We start from the raw sequence: 27,710 nt of genomic DNA, 5'->3' as shown, positions 1-27,710 counted from the left end.
GAAGGACGCGTTATTTGTGATGACGGACTTGGCTTCACTGTTTTGCCACTTTATGGCACTATTGTGATGAGATTGTTACATTTAATTCAATCACTGCAGCTTCAAATCATGGTTTTAATTATAAAAAAAGCCTTATTTATTTTAGGTGAAAGAGTGAAAACAAAGTGAGATGGTATTTAAGTTCCTCTTTATTTATCAAATTGCACATGAAGAAAGTACAACACATAAATACATGAAAGAAGACATCAAAACAGGCAGCAGTGACAGGGGTCACAATTTAAACATGAAACCTACACCCCAAATCCAGACCCACCCCATTACCAACCCCAGTGCAGTAAGATAAAGACTCGTATATCTTTCAGTTAGGCACTTGAATTCCTTTTTTCCAACCATCTTTGGTCATAGTTGCTCTGTAGATTCAAATGTTTGAGGAATTGTTTCATGAAAAACACAGGTGCTGCTTTTTTATTTAATTCAAAAGACTTTAAAGGCAGTTGCTTTTACTGTAGCCGTGCTTAGAAATGACCCAAAGATGGTTACTGTATAACCTGACCACATGTGTAGGATAAAGTAAATTGTCCAATATGTCACATGAATACATAAAGGACACATAGTTCACTGTTGTGAATGATGGATTTTGTTCACAAACAACTTACTGTTACTGTAACGAATACATAGTACAGTTTCTTGAAAAGGCATTGTGAAAAAACAGTTGGATTTTTGTTTAATATAATCTTGGAAAGTCTTGCAAAAATATAAATATTTCTTTTATTTTATGAAGAGCCTTTGAATAGTATACTGATCCACTCATGCATTGTCTGATTTCATGTCAATTTTGGAATACTATGTGTGTGTGTTCAGTTGTGTACATGCATTGAATTAAAATATAACACTTAACAAATTGGTAAATCCACTTTTTTTTTAAGTCCTGAAAATGTACTTTTTCAGTAAATGGAAAACATAGTTGTACATTGACATTAAATTGTTGAGGGAACAATGTCACACAGTATTTGGCAGTGAGAGAACAGTCCCATGTAGTCCATGCACTATATTAATCACAGGCAAGGTCCACGCGCTAAACAAACCCAGTTAGAACAACACAGCAACAACACAAAAATCCAAGAGCCTGGAAGTACATTTGCATGTCCATGAAGGTCAGCTACCCATCTTTGGTCCCGGAGATGCCAAAGGTATGTGACGCATGGTTCCACGGCATTTTCAGGAACAAATACATGATGTTTTTTTGACTCGGAAACAATTTTTTTGTTTAAAGTGAAGAGTACAGATGGAGGTAAAGTACTCCTCATTCAGCAAAAAAGTATATGTAATAGGCCAAAGCCTACATATTTCCCTTTGCCATCTCTCAACTTATGGAAAACATGTTTCCCTCTTGTTGCCGCTACTTATATATTTTTGATTTCTTGTTAAACTAATCCTGTTTGTGTGTGTAAGTGTAAGGGGTATGGTTGGTAAAGGAGAGTTGATCCCCCCTGGGGTATATAGTAGCTGCAGTAGCTGGGTTCTGTTAGATAGGGAGTGTTGTGCTCGGCGAGGTATGGCGCAGGCTGATAGAAACATGTGACATGGTCCGTGTTGGGGATGATGTTTTGCTCCCCAAGAACTTTCAGGGCTAGTACTGTGATCATGTTGAGAGTCTGCCGCCTCTCATGGCCCATCAGACATACAGTGCTGTCATCAACCACACGGCGTAGCGTCATTAGATACTGATATTTGCTTCTCTCTTCACCAATGAAGTGATTCTTCAAGTAGGATAAGATCTTTCTTTGCTGCTCCTGCACATCAGGGAAATCAATGAAAAAGCGTGAGCACATGTATCGCTCAAGTGACTTGATTTGAGTCTCACTGGCTGGTCGATAGTCCCTGACCAGCAGGTTGCTGTATTTCAACAAACCGCCACCTCGGATTTCTTCGGGGTTCCTTGTGGCGATTAAGCGGTAGCGCAAGTGGTCCATGGCGGCATCAAAGTCGCCGTACATGCTCTCGGCTAGGACCTCCACAGCCGGGACACGGTCAACAGCCTGTGGATTGGCGCTCTGCTCGGTTACCTGTGGAGCGGTTTCAAGGGTTACATTGTTCTCAGACACAGAACTGGATGCCACATCAGTGTTTAAAGTGGTCGGTTCACTTGTGTTTCCACACTGAGAGTATGGCAATGCATGTGATGTTGCATTTGCGACTGTGATTGGAAAAGAGACAGGCTCTGCTACCTGAGTTAACAAAGAAACGTAAGACTGCTCTGTGCCTTCTTCAAGTTGTGTGACGGGGACACCGTGCAGGATAGAAGGCTCTTCAAACTGTTCCTCATTGACTGCATTGTCGATTATAGGCCCAACGTCGGAGCATATCTGAGGATCGTCTGTTTTTACTTGTGGGGAGAAGCAGAGGAGGGGTGGGCTGAGGCACGGAGAAGGAGGAGGGCTTAGACTAAGCATTGGAGGGGTGAGGTATGGAGGTGAGCTGATGCAGGAGGAGGTGGGACTGAAGCTTAAGGGTGGTGAGCTGTAACTGGTGGCAGAGCTGGTAGTTTGCAGCGTTAAAGACGAAAGGCAGTGAGAGGGAGGTGTCACGCATGGTGGAGGGCTAAGGATTGGGGGTGATGGAGTGAAGCAAGTAGGGGAGAAACTGAGTACCGGAGGGGAACGACGTGGGAAGTTGGGGGAGTGTTGGGAAGTGGTTTTTTCATTGATGATATTTGGCTCATCCAATGATTCAACGGATTCAGATTTGGAGGTATGCTGTTGGGCATTAAAATTGGATTTATCAATGGTTGAGTCCAGGTCATTGCCAGATTCAGTTTGTTTCAGTGGTGAAGCAGAATTTTCATGAGATGACTGACTCTTCTCAGCCAATTGGGTTTGCTCCTCCTTGCTCTGAAAGTCAACCCCGCAAGAGCACTCAGTGATTAACTCAGAAGATTCCGAGTCCAGAGGTAGAATAGTGATAGATTGAGGAGGTGGATCAGGAGTGGAGGGGAAATCCCCAATTGATAAATGGTCACTGGTTGATTTGCTTTCAGGCCTTGAGGTTGTTGTCGTCTTAAGTGCGATTGTTGTGGGGTCGGAATCTGCATTTACAGCAAGCTCTAATTTTAGATCTCCAGGAAGATCCGGTTCGGGGCTGGAGGAAGAATTTGGATCTAAACTGGAGTCTGCAATGGCCTCACTCTCAAAGGCCTGGGTAGGGAAAGGAAAAGTGGCGACCTTTCGACACATCCTCCGCGGAGGTTTAGGAGATGAGTGCTTCAGTACCACCATATGAGAAAGTCTCTCTGAGACCTTCGAAGAAGAAGAAGAAGAAGAAGAAGAAGAAGAAGAAGAAGAAGAGGGGGTGTTTTTGTCAGAAACAAGGCCTGGTGGTGTTTCCTGAGTATCTGCAATATTGTCGGTTTCATCGGGTGAACTCTCAATTTGGACTGTGTTGGCTATTTCAAGGGATTTGTTGCATGTAAGCATTGTGAGAGAAATGGATGGGACACAATTTTTGGCCTGAGTGTGACATTTTTGTGATATTTCACTTTCTTCTATGTCCTTTTCATTCTCCGGATCGGTCAGTAAATCAATTTTCTTTTTATCTGTCAAAGTACTGGCTCCACTTACTTGGGATGTTTCAACATTTTGCTTACACAAAGATTGTGTTTCATCTTTTATACTTTCAATCAAATTCTGATTGGTATTCATCTCTTCCATAGATGTTTCTTTCTTTTCTATCAGTTTTATGGACTGGGTTAGTTGGGTTTGGATGGTTGGGCATTCTATTTTCTCTGTGGGGACTTCTTGTTTGTCGGCAGGGTTAGTTGGATTTAAATGGACTAATTTGGAGTGTTGTGAGGATTTAGTTGAGTCTGAAGACTTGTACAGAGTATTGTTGGTGTCAGTGGTTTGTGTCTCTGTTGCGATTGTGTTTGAAGAAGCCTGCTCAGATGATTTGGGTAGGTTAAGGTTTTCCATCTGCTCTTTCACTTCTATGGGTGTTTTCTCTTTGTTATCTTCTTCTTTTGTGGTAAGTTTTGCCGATTTAATTGCATTTTCTGTTCCGTCCATCCCATCGTTTAGTTTTGACAGCTTGTTTTTGTTAGCTCCTTTCTCTATAGGGGTTTCCATTTTGGATTTTTCGGTTCTTGTAGTGTTGGCTACTGTTATATTATTACGATTTTGTTGCATCTCCTGCAGGTAAGATTCAAGAAGGCGATCCAAAATGATTTGGAAGGAATCAACACTGAATTCAAACTGCCTTCGCAGCATGCTTACAAATTTAAGCTCCAGGTTTTTGCCGCTGTTGTTTGACAATGAGATGAGACTCCAACGGTCCTGTTCATTAAAAACTTTGACCATCTTTTGGACGTAGGCTTCTTTCATTGTTGCACTGCTGATTCTCTCTCTGTTGACCCCTGCTGGCAGGCAGTCTAGCAAGCAACCAAGTACTGACTCTTTGATCACCTGTGGGAAAAAGGGAAACAAATTGATAAAGAATGACTGCAATATTGCTTGTAATATTAAACTTTGGATTCAGGTGTAATTGACTTATAAATGTTGAAACCAATTTGGCTTGTTTGTGAAATAAATTCTAATTGAATTAGTTTGGATTGAAAGCCTTTCAGAGTCAAAATGAAAAGCATAAGAATCAATATTGTTGTAAAAATGTGACCTTAACTAAAGCTACTGCACTCATTCCAAAAAATAAGCAATATTTCACTGACAATTTATTTTTTTGTAATATACCTGAAACTCTTCTTGACTGGGCAGTTCCACTCCGAAAATAATATCCAGGTCTTTGTAGCTCAGTCTGTTATCTTGGACCAGAACATGGCTGGCCGTGGAGCCATTTAAACGTACATCTCGTACTACAATACCCTGCTTCTGAAGACTAGCCCGTACAGCAATGATGATATCTCGAGGACGAAGCTCCAGAGTTGGAAAGTTCCCACGACCATGAATGGGAACAATATCTGACAGAACTTGATGGAGAACTGCCACTTGTTCAGGCTTCAGGCTGTGAAACCGCTGACTGGATTTGATTTCAGACATGCTGCTGCCTTAAATGAGAGAAAAAATAACAAAATAAGAGTTCATTAATGTATAAACTACCAATTGTTTAACTCACTCAATCACCCAGAAACACATAGAGTGAGAAACTATTCTTGCCAGTCAGATTCCTGCTAGTCACAGCTTGGCTGAGAGCTTATGTTACTCCTGTGTTGACAACCATGGAGTCATTCATGAAACATTGCCTGATGTAAATGTCATTTCTTTTTCTGTAACCTGACCACAGCAAATTAAGAAATAGGATAATTCAATCTGTATATGCTGTGCTGGTATCTAATATATATATATATATATATTTGAGCCTGAAACATGATATTAATAAAGTTCTAATCCATAGTTATTTGATATCCACACATAGTATGTATACGTTGTAATGAGTAAAAAAAACTAATATCGGTTTGAACAGCTGAGATATTTATCATTTGATTGTTTCCGCAAGCAATGCAAGAGTTAATCTGAATGAGTCATCGCCAGCAGATTTCATTAATCACACCAACATCACGAATTAAGGACGCACATCTGGTTTGTTTTGCTTTGCACACAGCACAAGTGCATCATTTGCTAAAAATAATTCTTTCATCCACATGAGCCAATCAGATCATTTTTTGATACACTTTTGGAGAAAAAAAGGAGAATCTAATGAATCATTTTCACTTGCTTTTATAGGCAGTTGTATAATAGGCACTCTTGGAAAATTGCCCATATTTTTTCATTAACAGAAGAAACACTTTCTAAGTCAATGACTGCGTCTTGAGTTGCAGCTTGTGCTCACGCACGTGTCAAGTCTTCCAGGGAGTTTGACTAGGAAAATGTGATTCATTGAAGCCTATAATGATCTACTGTTGGTTTTATCTAGCTCATGTCAGTCACTTCTAAAGCTGAATACAACTGATTGCTATGATTTGCCAATACTTGAAGACAAACAGTGGGGTACTAATGAACAATAAGAGGTAGTTCTCAGGCAGTTATTAGTCAGAAACAACAACAAACCATCTTCAATAGAGTCTTTGTGAATGTTACAGCCCACACTGTAGTTTCAGTGACTCAACAATTGTCTTTAATATTTGATTCTATTACAGCTGGAAAGCAACAAAAATGCAATTGAGGCTTGGATTGGGTATAGGATGTTTACCAAAATAGAAGTTTAATGTGAAAACCCACACGGGCTTGATGAATGCATATCTTGATGTTAAAATTAGCCATGAAAAACAATCAAACCATGACTTTAGAATGTAAAGAGTCATTGCAAGAGTGCGTTTCAGCTACCCTTATTGACTCCCCATACACTGTTACACTCTTGTGCAAACTTGCAGCCCGAGTGACTCATATAGGCGTATCAGCTCAGCTCACACATAATGCTTGGCTTTGGTACTCACGGAATTCAATTGAAAAATCAAAGAACCAGAAACACTGTCTTCTTCACTTAGCCTTCAATGATAAGCATAAGGAAAACAACTGTAATATATGGTGGGACAATTACAGTATTCTCTACTAAATTCTGGATGGAACTCATTTCTTTTAATACATAGTTTATTTTTATTTTTTGTTAAAAACAAACTTCTTCACTGCGTGATTCCTGAAAGAAACTGATGTTAACTTCTGGTAAATTTCCTTTGTCACTAGTCGGATTGGTTCAATTTGACCATGTGAAATTGAAACTGACATGCCAAAGAACTGTATTTGTTTTCCTCTTGGGTTAAAGGTAACTTCATGCTCATCATTATTGAAGGTAGCAGAAGTGAAGGAATTACCTGCATCATGCTGACCAATCTTACCTGTTGCTGAGGCAGAGCAACTTGCTCCTGTTCTCGCTGCTGTGATCAAACCTCAGGGACCACTGTGATGCACGTTTAGATGGTCTAAGGGTGTCTTCTTGTTGGAAGTCTGGATTCTCACCGGTGACACACGCCTCTGATGCTACTTGTTCGTCTGCATGTGATTCTATTCCACAGCAGATATGTCAGGAGGTTCCACTTCACCCGGGCGCTGTCCACAAGGTGCTTGGTGCTGAAATGAAGACTCCACTCAGTCCTCTCTTGTTTTCTTCCACGGGTGCCCGGAGCGTAACGCAGTTTCCATGGCGACCTGCCGTCATTCATTTATGGCTGGGGAGCGTTGCGTGCGCGTGTGCGTGTGCGTGTGTGTGTTGTTTCACGCGCGCCTGCATACGCTCGCTGAAGTCACACACAGTAAACACAGCGTAGGTCACAACCACAGCAAAAAGGTTTAAATTCAATCTTATTTTGATTGAACTAGATGTTAGGTAAAAAAAAACCGCAAGAGTCGAAGCACAACAATTAGGACAGATTTGATTTGACTTCGTGGTTGCATGTGGCTGTAAATTTCACCACTTAAAGGGCAAATGCCTGGAATAGAATTAATGATTTAGGAAACACTTGAAAATATTTTCCCTGTCACCCACGTACACATTGATATCCTGTGTCCACGCTGGGCATACAGCTATGAGTCATCCGAGCTGCTCCCTTCCTTGACCCAGCTCGTAATCCCACCCATGCGGTCGCACGTAGGCACACAAACCTTTCTCAATACAAATTCTTTCTACACAGCATCCTCTTTCCTTTATTTTAGCCAAAGGTGTTCAATTCACTCTCTGTTTGTGTGTGTGTAAATCAAATAACAATCACAAAGTGGCAGTGAACAGTGGGGAAAAATGTTTCATACTGGGTGCGTCACAAACAAGTGACAAAACACACAAGGGAAAACATGTCAGACCTTTGTGGAAAATGTCAAATTACTCCTTCACAGGAGAAGAGAGCATAAATTACGTCACTAGACATGGCCCACAACCTTGCAATACCGTGAACAAACTATTTTTAGCATGGACTGAACTTGCTTGCCTCGGACACGCGCACTTGTCTACTTGGAGAACAGTCGTGACGTAGAAGGCGCGGTCACGCGATGCAAAATCGTGACCGAATTGATGACGACAAAAGGAACCCAGGAGGCATTGAACAATTGAACAACAACATGTATGATGAGTATGTATGTATTTGTATCTATATGTATATGGAAAAAAAAAACATTGACTTTGGGTGAAAATAATAATAATCATATTTTTTGTTGATGCTTGCCTAATTAAGCAACACTTTACATTTAGAGTGTAATACAGAGTTTAGCAACCTAACCCTAACCCTAACCAAACCCTAACCAAACCCTAACCAAACCTTAACCCTAACAAAACCCTAACCCTAACCAAACCCTAACCCTAACCAAACCCTAACCCTAACCAAACCCTAACCAAACCCTAACCAAACCCTAACCAAACCCTAACCTAACCCTTTTCACCCAAAGCCAATGTTTTTTTTTCCTGGAAAAAAAGTTTGGGGAGTTAAGCATGGTTAAAATTGCAAACAGAGGTAAAAAGTGACACCAAGTGGACGAATAACAACATGACAATGGTATTTCCAATATCTTCAACCAATGACTTTGAAGAAATTGTCCAGCTATTCATTCGTTCTTGTCCTGCAATTTCTTGAGGGAAATTGGGCATTGAGACAGCCTCTTCGGGTGCTTATTAGTTTGTTTATGTAGATATAATTTCGATCAGGCCCCGCAAAAACCCATACTTTCCATTTTCACAATTCTTTAATATTAGTATTCATCCAACCATTATTAATAGCCTTTACAAAACAACATTTTCTCCCACTTGTCATTCCTTGGGTGTTTTGTTAAAGAATGCAGATTGACGTGCATCTTCTTTCTTCCATCCTACGCCCCCCCCCCCCCCCCCCTCCTCCTCCACTCTGCCAACAGGGAACAGATGAGAGGTCAAAGGTGTCACCTGTAGAGGAAGCGGCCTTCTGCCGCTCGCATGCAATTGCCTTATTACACACATACGTAGTTGACTCCATCTTGGTTGAGACTCAGATGGGAGCCATTACAGGTGCTATCAAAGCAGGCACAAATATCTATACATGAACATAGCCGCAACCCCGTGGCTGATGGGAGTCCTCTAGAGTGACACTGGGCCACCTCTGACCCTTTTTTGTGTCCTTCCTAATTATCATCAGCTCGCACTTAACTGCATCCACAATCATCATCAGTGGCCCCAAACTGAAACAAATCCATTTTGCAGGTTAGGCACTTTGATGCGTGACATGAATGGGGAGGGAATTTGCATTCACACATGCATCTTTTACTCCTCAAGGGTTACTCCTATTTTCTTCAGACCCATGTGATCCAGCGGCTGTCAATCATTTGTTTTCCATAGAGTTAGTTTACCTCAAATTCATCCCCAGTTAAAGAAAACAAAAAAAAACATAATATTTTCATCATAATTTCATAGAGAAATGTATCAACTTTATACAATCATCCACCAGGGTAAGACAAACTTTTATTTCCTCCACTCCTTGTCACCTTATGTCCATCCAGCCTCCAATTTGAAATACCCAACTATATGTGAAAGGTCAGGTCAAACACAGGAAACTGAACTGATTGGTTGGATTTAAGGTATCGACGGGCATATGTGACAAATAGGTTGCTATCGCCACTCCTTATAAGTGTGTGTCTAATCGTTTCAACTCAAGGCTTCCCCTGTTTCTGTTCACCCCTTAACCACAGTTTCCTGTCAGATGTGTCCAGCCTGCTTTTAATTACTTTTACTGTCTTGTACTAAAATACACTGGCCACCTCCATCATTGTTTTCTAGCCAATATGTCATTCAAGACTCAATACATGTTTCTGCTCACAATCTCAGACACTGTCACACACAAACTGACATTAACACATTCCTGATCCTGCCACCCGTTCCCCTATTCTTAACCCTTTTTTTTACCCCCTATTTAACCGTCACCTAACCCTTTACCCTGCTGGGATATATCTCTTGCCAAGAAACAGCCCACTTGAACTTTTTACTCTTCGTTTTAGATCTGGTTACGTTGCTGCACATTTTCTTAATTTACATTGTATTATTATAAGCAGGGAACAGTGGCCTGAAGCTAAATTAAACAAGTGACTCATTTCGGTGTAGCAAATTCATTTTTTAAGGACTTACGTCAAGTTTAGCCAAGATTGGTATGCTTGAAAGAATCCTCCAAGGTAAGAAGTTCTTTTCATAAAAAATATTTATATTGTGTCTTTTACTTTTTGCCAATAATGCATCCCTACTTTGATAACTCAAGTGTCACTGAATTGACATGTTGACTATCTCATACCAGTCAACGAGTGTACTGGTGGGTCTGTGTGTTTCTGTGTGTGTGTGTATGTGTATGTGTGTGATGCATATGGTAAAACACTCAGCAGGTCTGCTGTTAGTCACACTCCTGCGTCTCAAATTGAATTAGCATTGACAGCGCGCAGCGTCGGCGGTGTGTTAGTTGGTGTGTGTGCTTGTGTGAGGTGAGGGCGCTCGCTGTTGGCAGGTTGTCCATCTTAGTGTGGAACAGAAGCGAGAAAGAAAGAGAGAGAGAGAGAGATTTTGTGTAACACAGAGCCAGAAGGCCATCCCCCTGAAATCAATTAGTGGGTCCATAGATATGGGAGTGTGATGGGCACATCCTGTAGACTGGGCAAGCAGACAGACAGCACCATCTGGGGTAGCAGGCAGGTCAACTTTAGGCTAACTTGAAAGAGTGAGGGCAGGGGGAAAAAAGAGGTATCCTACCTAGCATTAAATCACACTTTCCTGGCAAGAACCGACATTTCACCCTATGCTCAAACCCGCCATTCGATATGTCACCTGGAAAGATCCATTCTCTTCGATCGTTCTCAGCTCTTTTCAGTGTATTTGTTCATGGGGTGATAACCTGTCATAGAAAGGAAGCAAAAAAAATGAGCAATGATTTACCCATGATAGGCTAAAGGAATATGTTTCGACTGGTCTCCCAAAAAGACATGATTTATGGCTGTGGGATTGAATGAAACTCGTGCTGGAGAATATGACTCTCACTTTTTCTGTATTCTGTGTTGGAAAAATATTCTGTAATTGTTATGGATGATGTCAATAGAGTTGTGATTGGAATGAGCAATTGTAGGTGAATGTTTGTTAGATTTAAATTAACATTTTGACCTACATTGACGGTAGTAGATTGACTTTAAATACTAATCATTTCTGTTGATACTTTGAAGACTTTAATAGCAATTTTGCGCTCATCTTTGTAAACTTTCTACCTCTCTTAATTATTTAGGCTTGTCCCTGTACTTTTTGGACAACTTCAACATCTACTTTTTATTTTTTTTGAATGGTAAACATGCAATCTGCAGGCCGCAAATTACGATACCATTAATTTGAAGGTTAATGGTGAGGACCCAAAATAATTCATATTTCAGGTTTCCTCTAAACCTCTCCAACAATTACTGGTTATTTTATCTATTACACTGATCTATCTGCACACAAGCGGAATTTCCAAATAAATGTTTGTCCTTATGGAACAAACCTTTATTGATTTCCATCTTCATATCTTGGCCATTTCTTATTTTTCCCTCATAGACATAGTTTTCATGTTGACCATCACACAACACACACATATGCCAACCAGGTGCATGGACCACGTGTTTAAACTGTTTGTCCTAAAATCATTTAACCTCTGCTCCTATAACACAGCGGCCGTCAGGGAGCGCATGCCAATGCCCAAACACACACAAGGCAAACTTGCTGACATTCTGTTAGAAGCATTTGGACACACTGCATGCCGAAAGCGACCTCTGCTATTACTATGTTGAGCATATGCTAAGCACATTCACTGATAAAGATGTCCGTATCCATCATGAATGGGATCTAGTTACACTATCTAATAGTACCACTAAAGATAGTGCTATGTCATAAATTTCAGGATCCTGGAGGCGTTTGTTCTTTTGATTGGTCTCAAGAAAGAGCACTTAATAACTGTTAAACTGCCCTTGCTTTTCACATTACTCACTTAGTGTAATTCAATTTCATCCACAGCTGTTTTCACTCTTAACTTTACAGCTGAGGTCAGTCACATTCAATAATCTGACCCAATAAAAAAAGAACTGTTTTATTAGGTTTGTAGAGAAAATAGCATCCAGTGTAAATAAGATTGAGAGAGCCAAACACAAAGCAGGCTGAAGTTAAACATATGTGATAGTGAGAAACTACCCACCAGCTATTATTAGGAGATAAATTGCATGTATGTGGCATGTGTGAGTAAAGTGTATGTTAATCTAATGAAGGCAGAGTATATTTACACTTCCAACCTAGCCTCTCTCATTTCAGGATGCCATTTCACATGATTGGAAGCAAATGACTCCAGGGTCAAATTTCTTTCCTCTCACTCCTTGTCAATCAGACTAGACTAGTCCAGTTACTTCCTACCTTGTGTTATTGCAAAATTGAATCAACATAGTTTCCTTATTGTTTTAAGGCACCGCCTTCTAAAATATCCCACGGACATGATTGCAAGCAAATTTGTCAAACAAGTTGATTTTTTTGGGACATATGCTCTTTTGAAATCAAATGTAATTCATTTGAAATAACGTATTTATTGCAAGATAATGAATGCACAAAATCGAAGAAATAATCGAGAAATTATCGAACCGATGTATTTTTTCCACTAAATCCCTTTTTTTCCAAAACTGAATGCATGGAGAAGACATTAAATTAGGTTATTAAATGTATTTTCTTAATAAGCAAGCATCATTTATCATTACAATAAATATTTATCTATCCTTTTGCAGAATATGAGTATATCACATCCCAAAATATGCTAAATGTGGACTTAAACACTAACCATTAAGCAGGTGCTCCCAAATTACGGATATGTATGCATTTGTAATTTGTGTCTTTATTATTTCTGTGTCATATTGGACGCAGGTGCAGAATTCAGTTCTCCCGGTATGAAAGCAATTTGTCTAATTGAAAAATCAGAAATGAGTTGGGAGTTTAAAAGTGATTGTCCTGCATAGGCAAACATGGAAATGACAGACAGTATCAAATAGCCACCCGGATTACATGAGTGTGTGGGGACAAAGGGCCGGCTGTTTGATAGCAACACACCTGACCGCTCAGTCAAATACAGGCAATCCCCTGCTTGAGTTCTTCAATTAACTTCTTCCTGTTATTTCCACGTCTTGTGCGCATTAGCTCACTGTCATGCTTGGCCATGACATGGTAATTGCTGTTTGGCTACGAGCATTTGTCGGGAAACAGGTCATTTCCCCTGCTTTTGCCCCAATCCAGATTCATAGAGGGAGGGGTGTGAGTCTTGAGTCCAATCAGGGAATTGTCACGTCAGCGACCAATCTGGTCAGCTCAAACTATTCTTTATATCTTGTTTCGGAAGCTTTTGACAGCATCAAACATGTGAATTTACCATCCATTCCCAAACTGCTTTTGCAATAATACAATAAAAACAACTTGGCTATTTCATAAAAGCCTTTACCATTTGCATAAATAGTCTTTAACATGAAAACATTGCTTAGAAATGTCTTGAATACAAAGTAATACATCTTGCTTGCTTGAAAAACTGTTTTCCATCATTAGATGTGAATTTTGCTGCATTTAATGTCATTAAAAATATATAGTATATATATAAAAAAAACTGAACAGAAAAATGTTCAATAATTACACTGAATTAACTCAGTGGCTGTGATTGTCGTTAATCATTGTTTTTAATTGAATATTGTTCTTAATTGACTAACTACCATAACACATGCTCTCTGGATATAATAATCATACTTGTGCTGGCAGCAATTGACTTAAAAAATAAATCCCTATAAATCTGTGACACCTTAGCCCTTAACTACTATAGAAAACTCTTCTTTGGCTTGTTACTGTCATTGTCCAGTAAAATGTCAAAGGCGATGGTTGGTAGCCAGACCCCATGAAGCTTGTCGCAGTAAGGCCTCCATGTTGTCTTCAGCTAGTTTACTGTGTTGACTCACAGGTGAGAGTTGAGGATTTAAGGGAAAGCTATAGCGGTAAAAACAATATGGGGCAGCGCTTTCCGAAAAATGAGGCAATAAAGTAGATCCTTGCGGGCTGAGAGGGCTGGGGAGGGGTATCAAGCATGGAGGACTCGATCGAGAAAGACCCGGGTCATGACAATTGGGAGGTTTCTTTCCATGGACGATAGAGAAGAGTGGGGGATCCGTTAGTGGAGACATGGGTGGGAGCCCTCTGAGTCTATCCGATCCTAAGGAGGAGAAAGCTCTGCCTGGTAATGAAAGGCTCCCCGCAGTTTTTCCGTAAAAAGGAAGCGCAAGAGTTTGAAGTGCGGTGTCCTGGCAAGAGAGCGTTGAAAATGAAAGAAGGGATGATGATGATGATGTCAGAGGTAGGAGACTCTTCAGTGGGGAAGATGTGTTGCTTGGGGACGACCCCATACGCCCTGTTGACAAATGGCAGAAAACTTGAATGAAACTGGAATAAACAGAATAATGAAAAGTTGCATTTATACCGTGAAGCTGCATAGCTACTGGCTTAAAATCCAAGCTGAGAGGAGATCTCCATGGATATGACTCCAGTAGACCATCCAACACTCCCCTGTGCACACAAAAATATAAATGTAACAGAAACAGGTGAAATGAAAAATGATGTGAGGTGTTTAGTGTTTTAAGTTGTATCAAATTTCTGTAAAATATTGATGATAAGTAAGGTTTGCCATACCGATTCCGTCCTGGATCCCTGAAGCCTTTGGCAAATGGGTTCCTGTCGATTTTCAGTTTCGTGATCTTGCCCAGACATGAGAAGTTTTATTAATACAGACATATTAGTATGCTTGCCTAGCAAAAAGCACAGTTTTAAAACAGTATTTTTAACTGGTAGTTACTCCTGGTAGTGGCTGTCTATTCAAGATTTTGAGATTAAAATTTGGTGAGGTCAGGCAGGCCCAAACTTCTTACTGGATCAGCAAAATATTCTACTACACATCTGTTTTTGGAATGTATTTGGCAAAAGAAAAAGCTGGGATTTTTTCTTTTCATTTTCAAATAGTTAGCCAACTTTTTGGATGTAGTAATTGCTGTGTAAAAAAATAAAATTAACATGCTATGGAGCCATGGGGTTTCAGCCAGTTAGTTAGTTACCTGTTGATTCTGATAGGCTGTGACGGTGGTGAACTCGGTTTCTGGGAAGGAGAAGCTGAACACTCCTTCAGCAGGCAGTGACTGGATCTGGGACAAATCCACCCTTGGGTCTTGCCGGATGATGTGCACACGCGGCTTGTATTTATGCATGGACTGTAGAATTATCTGGATCAACAAAGGTTGCCATCATACAGTAGTTTTGTTTTAGTACTATTTAAAACATTAGCAAATTAACATTCAAAATTTAGCACGAAAAAAAGGTGTAAAACATTCATCATACTTTCCTAAAACTGAAAGTTTAGTCATTAACAAGCTAAAGCAAAAGTACATGCCAGATTAGTAAAGTGAAAGCAGCAAATAGATAAATGATGAAAAGCAGGCAATTTTTTTATGCTTTATAATATTGGATGAAATAAACTGTACACATACCTGTTAGAGAAGTACTCTTAATATTAAAGTAAGGGGTACGTACAGAAATCAAGCCAATTACATTTGAGAGTACAGTATTGCGGCTTGCCAACATTTTGGTCGTAAATTGACAAATACTGCATTTAGGCCTTTTTGAAAATCCGTAATCTTTAGCTATTGAGTTGTATTTTTATCTACTCCTGTTGATACCCCAAATAATAATAATAAATAATAATAATAAAAATAATCTTCTGTAATGTTCCAAATTTGCTTTTGTCTGATCATAGTGAATTATTAGGACATTCTGGTATGTAAATCTGTGTTTAAATGGAAATCCTAATGAACCCATATTCTCTTAATCTATAACAATTTGTAAGGATTAACACATTGAAAGGAAATTTAAGATCAAAGGTCAATAAAAATGAAAAAAACTGTTTCAGGCCTGTTCGATCACCGACAAGAACTAAAAATTAAACACGATGTGCAGTCTTTTTGTTGTCCAATTCTGCAATTTATTAGAATCCGAAATTCAAAAGGTATTCTTTACTAAAAAAAAATAAAAACTAACGGCAGTCGACCACAGCATTTGTGCCAATTCTTCCAGAAAATAAATAAATACGGCATGTATAGAAAACAATGTTTTCACAGCTCTCTTTGTGCTTTGAGTCATTTTTTGTTGACTTACATGTCCCTTGTCGTCCAACTCGTTATTGGTGAGTTTCACTCGGTCAAAACTGATCACTTGACGCATCCACGTCTCTCCTGCACACGGCGAGTCTGCGTGCACGTAGAGCCTGGGTGAGATGCACGAATGGTCTGTGTTTCCTGCCACCATCCACTGGGAGCTGTGGTAAACATACCTACAGAAGTGTATTACATCAGGGAAATGAAAATTAAAAGCAAATTTGCAGGACAACCTTCTATCCAATTGAATGCTTTTATTTTCATTATACATGCAAAATGAGATTTAAATATTGTGCACAAATAACAACAACAAACAGACAAATAAATAATCAATAAATAAGTGTAGTCAACTGCATAAATACTAAGAAGGGAAGTGCACAAATAACAATAGCTTCAGGGAAAGCCAATATGATGAAAAAATACATTGGGGTGAGCGTCCAGTATTTTTTCATTTATTGTCTGTGCACGCACATAACACACAGTTTATGCAAATTTTAAAAAAATAGAAGAATAAAATGGATATTGCATGATTTAATAGGTGCACCTGTAACGTTTGGAGTCAACGGGCATGACGTCCATTGCGATGTAATACTGCTCGCATGGGTCCAGATTTCGGACTTTGACGCGAACGGCTGGAAACATTCTCCTGTTAGAAAATGCATTTTAAATGAATATTGAAGAAAAATATTATGAAGATTTAAACGTGTTTTCCAGGTTAATTTCCAAATCCAAGGTTCATCTTTAGTAAAAACTAAGTATCTCATTCTGGTACATGACCAGATTATATTTAGAAAATGAAATTGCCATACACATTTGGTGAATAATAAATAAGGCTTGATATAATGCCAATTTATACAAGTAGTCTCAAATTATATTGTTTAAAGTAACTGGAAAATGTGCTATCTGCAAAACATGTTTAATATTTACTTAAATATATTGCAGAAATGTGAAAGTGCGAAGGAGTACAAGCAAAAATGGTTGGATTTTGGAGCTGTGTATGCCAAAATGTAAATCCACAGATAAATTGTGAAAAGCAAATTACCTCCCAGCTTTGGTGATGATCATCTCGGTCCCAATCTCGAAGAATCTTTTCCAAAGTTCTGAGCCCTGCAGCTCGACCCGAACTTCTCTTTCCGGAATGCAATCTCCACCATTAGGTTTTTTCGATAACCCAGTTTGGACCTCGGTCATCTGTAAATCCGCTTTCTTCATTTGAGGCAAAAATGGATCCGCTGAACCTGAAAGTGTCAGAAAAAAATCAGCCAAATAATGATTTTGATAGGACTTCTTTTAGTGATAAGTTTGAAATTCATTTAAGTGTGTGTCTGTGTATTTTTCCCCTTGAAATGTTATCAATTAACTTTATTTTATCATTATTATTAACATTTCTCACCAACTAAAAGTTTGGCTTCGGTGTCGGCGTGTCCACGTGAACATGAATTAAGTTCCTCTCCCACTTTCATCCTCTTGCAGGGTTTCCCCACGAGCGCTTCAACGGAAAAAGCGTGCGCCTTGGAGCTGAGACCTTGCATTTTAGCGGACTACCTCCCGGTTGGAGCCTCCGATCTTTGACTTTTGGGATCCCGGCTCACTCTGGAGCTGCAGAGGTACCTCAGCAATTAATCCGGTTCCATTCCAAGTACTCTCCAAGATGTTCCCCAACATCCAAAGTCATTGATTGTTGATGCACCTCCCCTCTCGCGCATTACATGATCGTCTCTCTCTCTCTCTCGTAGATTCGTTCGAGAGTTCTCCTTTTCCTCTTCTCTTCTTGATCCTCTGTGCGGCACAGAGAGAGGGGGAGAGAGTGAGAGTGAGAGAGAGAGAGATGGAGAGAGAAAGAGAGAGAGAGAGCATTCCTTACAAACGTCAGCTTTAATTTCTCATTGGAAGTTGAATAAATAGCCAAGATTAATGGAAAATATCACATTATGATCATCATGTGAATTTATCATGTAAAATATAGTGTGGAAAATTACTGTAGGCTTCTGTTCACATGATATTGATATTTGCTTTCACAAGGCAATTTAGTTGCTTTTTCTTAATTTTTTTGTTATGTTTTATGGAATTATGAATTCCATTTTTTCGTTTTTATCATTTTGTAAGATTTACTTGCATTGATATCTGTTCCACATGATACAGAAAATGCAAATGTTATACTTACACAGTGGATGTAATCCTTTTAAATTGGTTTTATTCAATTAGATGTTCCGAAAAGCTTTGTTTTCCTTTCAATCAATTCTTTTAAGACGTAAGCGTAAATAGAGTGAACATTTAGGAGCCCTAATCGTTAATTAGAAGGTACAAATATTTGAGTCTGTTTATTCGGACCATCTGGAAGGTGAAGTATCTCCACATTGCTTTTCAAGCCAACATTTCCTATATTAATTTTCTAGAAGTTTTTTCTTGTGACCTGTTTCATTCGTGTAAAAGTCAGGTTTATGTTTTTGTTTTTTTCCCCTCGATTTTCCTTTTTCTTTGGTGCTGATTTTTGGTGCGTCAGTCTGGTTCTCATAAATGCAAAGATCAGATGGAGCTGGGTGTACTGGGGGGGAACTGGTCCGTAATGACAGCTTGGGATTATTACATTACTGCTGGACATGAAATAGATCCGCTTTACACAAATACAAGTCGGCGCGGGCTCTATTTAAAATGTTTTAAATCACATGATATAATTGCTCTGAGGAGAAAACAAATGAGCGCTGTGTTTATGGCACGGTTGGTTTGCTTGCTGATGGAAATCTCTGACAACAGCCGGGAAATGGAGAACTATGACCAACAGAAATCACATGTTCTCTGTCATCATAGCTCTCTTTCGGGACCGCATCTTAGATTTATGTTTATTTTCTCTCATTGGCTTTCAAAGTGCATCCTAATAAAACTGCGGTCTATAAGGGGAAACACCACTAAAACATATGCAGGGTCCTTTTGGAGCAATATGGGGGGGGGGGTGACATGAAATTGATGGTCTCTTGCTATGAAACGGGCCATATATTGTCATTATGAGATTGATTATGCGGAGTTGGTTGAGTGATGGACAGCATTTTTATGTGATGTCTGTCACTCCTAAAACAAACAGGAACGTGATTGTGGCTGTTTTTATTATTCTCACTTCAGCAAAGATGAATGGGATGTGTTTCATCTTTTTTTTTAAATGCAGAAATGTGATGCTCAAGTCCATTTTTGGCAATACACAAGTTGTTTATAAATTATTATCATTCATGAATCAACATGTGGTTGTCATTTTAGATGCGCTTGTTTGGCGCCGGAGGGATCCTTGTGATAATTTCTCATGATTCCGTGAATAAATCAGTTATTTATAAAAAAAAAAAAAATGTGAGTGGAGATTCAATAGTGTTTTGTTATTTGCTAAAGCTTGCTAAGAACAAATAGGGCCAAAGAATTATTCAAGATTTATATTTAAATAAATACAGTTAAGTTCCTATTCCACTTTCAAAAGTATAATTTGCTAAAATGACCCATTTGTCTTATTATGAGGAAAAACTACTTTTACTTTCCCATTATAATAGTTTTCTCTTAAGTGATGGAACAAGCATCTTAATAATGATATAGGTATTTTATTTATAATCTATATTTTTAAATGCATTGCTTCTTAATCAAAAATATCATCATATTTGAATACTCCATAAACCAACCATAACAAAGCAATATATAACTATACCGTAAAATAATAACAGAGAGCGGTTCTTTTACTGTTTTGTAATGCAAAACAGATTAATAAAGTGCCAAAATAAATTTCAATCACTCACTATTAAATTATAGTACAGTTTCCAAACACAGCACAGTACTATTCAAATAAATGACAGCAAATGCAAACATTTGCACCAGAATACATATTCTGGTAAGGATTTTCATCATAAAAAAAAAAGCTTTGGCAGCATGAACAGCAATAATTTCCTGTTATTTCGTATTACGACATGTTACAGTAATTTTATTGTGCAGTGTCGGCAATTTTTAGTTCATAAATTAAAAACAAGAACTTCTTGTATCATTATTAATATTTTCCAACCCACTATAATACTTCATACAACTATCAATCCATAAATGTACAATTTTCAGCACTAAACGCTGTTAATAAATAATCAATTTAGTGTAGGAATTGTGCACTTGTATGTCATCCTTATGTACGCAAGCTGCTGCCCAGCAAGAATCACAAGCAACCTGGCACCCGCAGTAGGCGTTTTTTTTTTTTTTTTTTTTTTTTTTTGCACTTTTTGCAAGCACATACGCACCAAAATAAAAAATTGGAACGTGGGTGTATAAACAGGATTGTGTGTCTACTGCTAAGTGCTGAGTGGAAGTGACGGGACCTCCTGATGGTTTGTTTTAACTTAGGTCCTGATGCTGAGCAGTTAGTATGTATTTGTGTGTGTCGGTGGGTGTGAGGCTTATTCTGGGCATAGCTTGCGGATGCCCTCTCACTGCCAAATGTCAAACTTCTAGCAGCCGTCAGCTGTGAAATACATGAAGTGTTTGAATATGAAATGTTGTACACACTTAGTATATTGTAGCAATAATGACATGTGAGTCTGTGTTGAATATGTGAAGTCTTCCGAAAGGGGAGTTATTGCCATTTCCTTTTTTTTTATACTCTCTCTTTAAATACTCAACTTATTTGTTTATGAGTTCCAATGAAGAAATCCATCAGTCATTGGTTGCACACTTGATAGGCTGTTCTCATTGTTTGCAACAATTGTTCCGTATGCAAACATCTTATATTGTTTGTATTTCGTATCTTGTGCCAAAACCTCTAGATGAGAAGAAATGATGAAATCAAGTGTAGAGCAGTAAAATCTTCCTACATGACTGATTACGATGACAAATTCTTCTGACCTTGACATTTCATCAGCCGCATGCATGTGTGTAATGTCCCATCTGTAACTCATAAGCTCCCTCGTGTCCCTTTCTTGCTGGTACAGCTGTCTGCACAATTTCTTGACACAATGCAGCAGCTTTAGGAGGTCTAATAGGAGGGTTAGTGAAGGCTTTTGTCATTTGGTTTGCACGCGGGTTCATTGATTCAATGATTTTTGTGTTTAAAATCATCACATTCTCAGACAAATAAACCACTTGGAGGACAGAAATTGTGTTGACTGCTGCTGTAAACTGTACAATTTGATTTGTGTAATATTTTGGATTGTGTCGGGGACTAAGATAATACCAGATTCATCTAAATGACTTGCATCGCACCCGTGTTTAAACACCCAATTATTGTATGAATATATTTCATTGATGTATTGAAATATTACTTGTTCCTATACTTTCATCAGTGTCAAAATAGCACATGTTATGGAACCACTGTATGAATTTCAATATCCAGGGACTCATTTTAAAACTGTTTCCGTTACTTCAACTGAGCAATATGTTTTTTTTTTCAGTCTTGCAACCCACATGGAAATATTGAACGTCTGTCATAAATCTTTAATATGACAACATTGTTCTAATATTTTAGCTCTTTTGAAGACTCTTCAGATTCATGGTTTAGTTTACTTTTTGAAAACCGACCAAAAATTGCAGTTTTCCTTCATTTTTACTAGCTTAGTCGTCCCTATTTAGAAACGTGTCGATCCACGTCTATCCACAGAACTGTTTCATCCTAATCCTTGCTACACGTTCTTCTCTTTTGTTGTGATTGCTAATTATTTTTGATGAAAATTGCTTTTTCTTTGCTTTCCACCCTGTTCTGACTGGCACTAACTGTGTGGTAAACGGCTGTGGTCCAAAGAAACAAAAACAGACGTAATTGGTAATGAGAGTCAGACTCAAGGCAAGGCAGTCATGGTTGGTAAAGCCCAAGAAGGTGACTTTACCGACTCTAATGTAAAAGGGCACAAGGATCCACAAGGCTTTTGGTAAGTTAGGAATAAATCCTTGGGAATGTGGATAGTTCTCTCTCCATGAATATGAGTGGGTGGATAAACAATCCACAGGGTGTTAGAGTGTAATTTCCTAATACCATAATGTAGAGCTAGTATAATTTATTGTAGACTTTTGGATGAAAAAGATTCCTAAGATCACTGGCAGGGAAAAACATATACAAGGAGGATTTTGAAGGGTTTTTGTGCAAGTATGTTTAAAAAAAGGCATAGTGATAATTTAGGAGGAAATCCATTGTGTTTGTGTGGTAGGAAGTTGTTGTCTAACATATTGTTGCACACGTCTGGGTATGTTTTCCATCCATAGATGGCAATTATTCTGTATTTTTTTTTCTATAGTAGCATTACCACAGTTGGAGGAAAATTATTTTTAGATTGCTCTGATAAATGATGGGTTTCATATATCTGGATGTGGCCCGGGCGTAGAAGTGAAAATTTCGCAGAATAGAAAGCCAGTGGAGCCACAAACTCTTTCAAAACAACATGTGAAAAATCAGCAGTTCTTTAACAGTTAGCTTGTCATTTTTATTTGACTCTTCAAATGGTCACAGCGGTTGTCTTTCAGTGCCGTGCCTTCTTGGATTGCCTTTTGGCAGCAAGATGCAGGCCTGGCCACGGTTAGCACACTTATTATCATCATCACCACACACTGTAATTCACATGTCAATCATAGCTAGGAGTAAAGCAGACCCGAGGGCGAGATGAGCTGCTTAGAAGGGGCCACTGTCTGAGGTGAAAGGCTGGGAGGGGCAAGGGGGCTGCCCTCTGAATACTTCCAGCAGGCCCTAATCAAAACTTTCATTGCAGTGTCTCTGTAAAAATGGGATTATAGGGTATGATTTTTTTTTTCATACAGGGGTGCTCTGAGCTGGATGTTGTGAAAGTAAGGCTGACCTCTGTGGAAAAGTTGAACTGTCAAAATGTGGAAAGTCTGGCCATGGGTTACGATTTAGATGGGGCGGACTCAGTACACAATGGGAATTGAGGAAATACTAACCATAAAGGAAGAATTTGACCAATAGTATATTTTTTTGCTGATTTATTCCAGTCAACAAAGTATATAAGTGAATATCATTAACATGAATATGGTAGTTAATGAGGGGTTCTCTTGTTTTTTTAGGTGAAAAAATAGTTGAATAGTTGAAAAAATGTTGACAAGTCACAAATATTCTGCAATAATGTTTAAATTAATCCATAAATTGATCTTCGCTAAGCCTCTTATGGTTGATTAAGGCTCAACAACATATACGAATGCAACGCTATATTCTTTGTGCAATAATTCAGAATACATTTGCATCTCTATATTTGAAATCATAGTCCCTTTATGTACATATTTAAGCAATTCTGGCTCACTATACCCTATAGAACATCTCTAAATTAAAGCTTACAAGAAGAGGAACCCCTGAAAAATTTGCAATTCAATCAAAAGCACACTTGTTCCCCCTTTTGCCAAAATCGAGTGTAATAGAAACTGTCTGTTTGACTGTGTCTGAAAGACGCACACACATCCACACACAAACAGGCTTGCCTGCCAGTTTGTGGTTTGTATCCATGATGCCTGAATTCATTGTGGTTTGAGCTCTATCAAGACCCTAAAATGATTTATTAGTCGCTCCTGCCTTTATTTAAAGGAAATGAGATCCTGTCATTGTTAATAAAAGATCAAGGATGGAATTCTAATGTATAACTGTCAATGCTAAACAATAGTTTATAATCCAATGATGGCTCAATTAAATTTGTGCTCAGTTATTTTGTAAATGAATGTAAAATGTAAGTATTAAATTATTAATTTTTGTGCAAGTGCGCTTGTATGTGGGCGTTTATTTTGAAAATGGGAATGAAAAGAGAGTATTTTGGCAGTGCAATAAGTTTATCTGACATCATTTTGTCTCCTTCTGGTTCCAATCAGACCATCCTCCCACAAATAATGGCACCTGATATATTAATGGGAGAGAGAGTGAGAAAGAGAGAGTTAGTGTGTGCACATGGGTGTTTGTATGTGTGCTTTGTGGGGGTCCGTAGAAAGCCTGTAATCAAACTGCTTGCGAATTAGCGCTGTATAACTACATCCTGACCATGGCTTAGACTTCTAAAGGGCAGGAAAGTCTTCACTGACAACAATCAGGCACATGTGTAAACACACACGCACAAGCAGGCTATCACTTTCTTTCATCTCATCACATTTGTCTTCTTTTGTAACATGATGAAGTGATGTGGTGGGAAATGACGATGGTGTTAAGGATGTCATTCATAAAATCAGCCTGGTCAGGCATACACACACACACACACACACACACACACACACACACACACACACACACACACACACACACACACACACACACACACACACACACACACACACACACACACACACACACACACACACACACACGCAACAAACGCAACACACACACACACATCCTTCAATTCTAAAATGTAATGGTCACACAGGCATAAATATAAAAAATTGACATGCCCCGTCCTAAATTCCTATGGGAAAAATCCATGACTATTGATTCTGATGTAATGATGTAACTTAATTTACTTCATTTTCCTGCTTGTTTTAGTTCTACTTATGAACCACAAAAAACTTTGGCTGCATTGTACACACAAATTTAAATGTGGTTTGCTCCCATTAGAGATGTCAATCTTCTATACATTTTCCTTGCAAGGTGTGGGAGCACTTTTTTGATAAAAGAATTGATTAACAGGCCCAGAAACAACCCATTTGTCGAGAGCAAAACTTCCCTCAGGAAGGTTTTGCATGTGTGTGTGTGTGTATGAGCAAGCTCTGTAGACCCCATCCACACACACACCCCCAAACAACCCACCCCCTGTTCTTCTTGTGAACCTGACTATGAAGTCATATTATCTGGAAGTGATTCCACTGAGCTAAAATTCAGTATTCTGGTTATGTGTGTATATGCATGTGAGTGTGTGAGTGAGGGTTCTACAGTCACAAAGTCAACATTACATTTCTGTACTTGTCCTAAAGCTAGTGATGACTTTTCCCCTGTGTTTAAGCTTTTAGGCACATAGCAGTCTTTCCATTTATGCCTTAATTTTTTGAAATTGTGCCTCTATCATTGCTTTTTTCGTTGAAAAGATCACATACGTATGTATATCAAACTTTGTGTTATGAAAATGGCAGAAGGAACAATTAAACTACAAAAATAATCAAATCTATTGTTTACTAATGAGAAATATACACAAGCATAGAAGGTGCAAAATATATGAGCATTAATAATTAATAATATTATCATTCTGAGTAATTTTCAATCCAGATGTATTGATTATGATTGGTTCCTTCTCGACTGTTGCCTATATAGTACACTACTAGGATTTATTCTCTAATCGTATTAGGTGGTAAATGTTAATAATATGCCGTATTGACAAGTGATTAACTAAACTTTATTTGCCTTTTATGTGACACATGACTAATTTTAGGATGTTTGACTTTTCCTGTGATTGATCTCTTTAAACTGGATAGGTCTACATATGTTTTCTATCTTGATTAGCTCATTTCCTATGTCTTAACTAGCTTACAGACATATCTCAACTCTTTGTGGTACAACCATGTGTGCTGGCAATTCCTTCATTTTGGACTAATTTAGGACTAACTTCACTCAAATGTCCAAAAAAAAAAAAAAGCCACTGAAACCAGATCTAGACTTACCATATCTTCTTTATTGTGGGATTAGCTTTTTCCGTGAGGGGTGTCAAGCAGTGAAGATAAAACTAAAGCAGAAGACAGGGAAGACAGGCCTAGCTGTGTCAGAGTAACACTTTAGAAACCGATACTTCCAGGAAAGACTCATTTGTCACCCTTGTCTGTGAGCCCTATGTGATAACCAAGACTGTATGTACAGGGCATGGATCATGTGAATATGTTTCAGGGAGGTTTGTCTTTGAACCAGCATCAATATTTGCCACCACATGTGGACAAAAAAATTCTTCTCTCCTGCTCTATGAAACCACATCCACAAAGAGACATGCATCTTATAATGGTTCCATATGAAGAAATGCTTGTGTGGTTATTAAGCACAGAGCAATATTGGATTTTTTTCACGTATGCTCTTTTTTTTATTGTGTTATGTGTGCACATCTTGCCTCTCATGTCCAGTCTTAAAAAAAAATGGATGCGTTAATGTGGTGAATAATGTCATGAGCAATAGTCTTTTTTTAACATGACTGTACTGTAGTGTGCAGCAAGCTTAACTTTTTGATTTGCTGACAAAGCAGTGTTGGAGTTTATGTTTAAAAGGAGAGAAATGGTAAAAAATAATAATAATACAGTCAATGGCCACTTTCATTTCAGCCTATGTTATTGGCACTTCCACCACTATGTTGTCCACCTGCCTTCTTGTTTTGTGAGGATGAGATTTTAATAGGATAAACACATAAAGATAATCAACTTTGTATCTCAAGCTCCTTCTGTTAAGAAGAAACTCAGCAAAGACCAATTATCTGATTTGGTTTCAAGTTCATACTTTGCCGTGAGGTAGAAGTTGTTAAACCATTCACAACCTGCTTCGGAAACAGCTGCTGCCTAAATTTGGTTACATTTCTGTTTAAAAAAAATCCTTCATTTTTACAAAGCTAACTAAAATTTGCATATACACATTTTCATCGTGTCATATTTTCTATGGAGTCCATCGCTCAACCCTCCCTAGTGCCGGCCACACACTTAAAGAGTTCCTAAAATAAATATTGAACCTCCGAAACATTAACAATAGTTACCCACAAGCATTTTCATAGCATAACACACTCTTAAAACATCTCACACCACAGGATAAAGGGTCAGGATCATCTTGAGCGACATTCTGACTTTGTCAGAAGGGCGGAATCGGGCTCAAAATCAGTCGGATTATCTTTATGTGTAGGCTGCTTAAGATATTACTGTTAATGTTGGGATTTTGTCTTACTGAGTATGTGTGTGTGTGTGCATGTATGTCCAAGTATGTGTGTGTGGGCAAGTTCTCGGATCAAACACAGCGTAAGACGAGCCTATAAACAAGCCTTCGGGACCATTTAGGATTATTGAAGAGAGTGGTGGGGGCTAAGAGGAGAAGGGGTTAGGTACAGAAATCAGCTGCTCTGTTTATGTACCTTTCAGTGGTGATTACCGGTCCAATCTGTCTGTTTAACTGAAGAAATATCAGAGCCTGGCAAAGTGCGTGCATTTGTGGGAACGGGAGAGTCTCCTGGTTGCATTTTATATGAGAACTGGAAAGATGCCATGATTTTGCATTGAATTAGAGCGTCAGCGCAGCGATATGTGTTTATTTATTCATAGGTACAAGGCTAACTGAGCCAAGATAGGATAGGACCACCACAGACTAGGCAATTGAAGATATGTGTTAGATATACTGTAGTGCCGTGACTCATGCCAATGGTTCCACAAAGTGCAGTGAAAGCTGGCTCTGAGGGAAGCAGGCACACTGGCAAGTAGTTGCGAGCCTGTTGGAGACAGCACTTGTGCTGGGTCACTTTACAGAATGGCGTATTCATGGAAATGAATAGACTGCATTGAGTACACTAAGTGCTTGTTTAAATTGATTACAGTATAAGATTAAGTCTTTTTTTGTTATGCTTTACGGAAACAAAATGTTTAATTGAGAGAATGACAGCAGGTACTGTGGGGATGATG

The 27,710-nt window shown here is 38.7% G+C and overlaps 2 protein-coding genes and 1 long non-coding RNA gene across 3 annotated transcripts; 1 reads left to right on the top strand and 2 right to left on the bottom strand.

The window, feature by feature from the left end:
- Positions 1-246: 246 nt before the first annotated feature.
- On the bottom strand, positions 247-7,120 carry tent5d (terminal nucleotidyltransferase 5D). The gene is made up of 3 exons (XM_077733536.1): positions 6,839-7,120; positions 4,740-5,053; positions 247-4,457 (listed from the first exon to the last, which is right to left on the bottom strand). The coding sequence occupies exons 2-3, from the start codon at positions 5,043-5,045 to the stop codon at positions 1,425-1,427; spliced, it is 3,339 nt and encodes a 1,112-aa protein (XP_077589662.1). The 5' UTR covers positions 5,046-5,053; positions 6,839-7,120; the 3' UTR covers positions 247-1,424.
- A 2,825-nt stretch (positions 7,121-9,945) lies between these two features.
- On the top strand, positions 9,946-19,088 carry LOC144207494 (uncharacterized). The gene is made up of 3 exons (XR_013328690.1): positions 9,946-10,121; positions 17,634-17,767; positions 17,897-19,088. It is a non-coding gene; the product is annotated as an uncharacterized LOC144207494 (long non-coding RNA).
- tbx22 (T-box transcription factor 22) lies at positions 13,721-17,339 on the bottom strand. Its single transcript, XM_077732986.1, has 7 exons — positions 17,203-17,339; positions 16,705-16,806; positions 16,162-16,336; positions 15,069-15,233; positions 14,650-14,714; positions 14,441-14,526; positions 13,721-14,371 (listed from the first exon to the last, which is right to left on the bottom strand). The coding sequence occupies exons 1-7, from the start codon at positions 17,223-17,225 to the stop codon at positions 13,836-13,838; spliced, it is 1,152 nt and encodes a 383-aa protein (XP_077589112.1). The 5' UTR covers positions 17,226-17,339; the 3' UTR covers positions 13,721-13,835.
- Positions 19,089-27,710: the final 8,622 nt, after the last annotated feature.

The sequence above is a fragment of the Stigmatopora nigra genome, chromosome 14 (genome assembly GCF_051989575.1).
Source record: "Stigmatopora nigra isolate UIUO_SnigA chromosome 14, RoL_Snig_1.1, whole genome shotgun sequence".
Classification (NCBI taxonomy): Eukaryota; Metazoa; Chordata; class Actinopteri; order Syngnathiformes; family Syngnathidae; genus Stigmatopora; species Stigmatopora nigra.
This window is presented reverse-complemented; position numbering and strand designations above follow the sequence as displayed.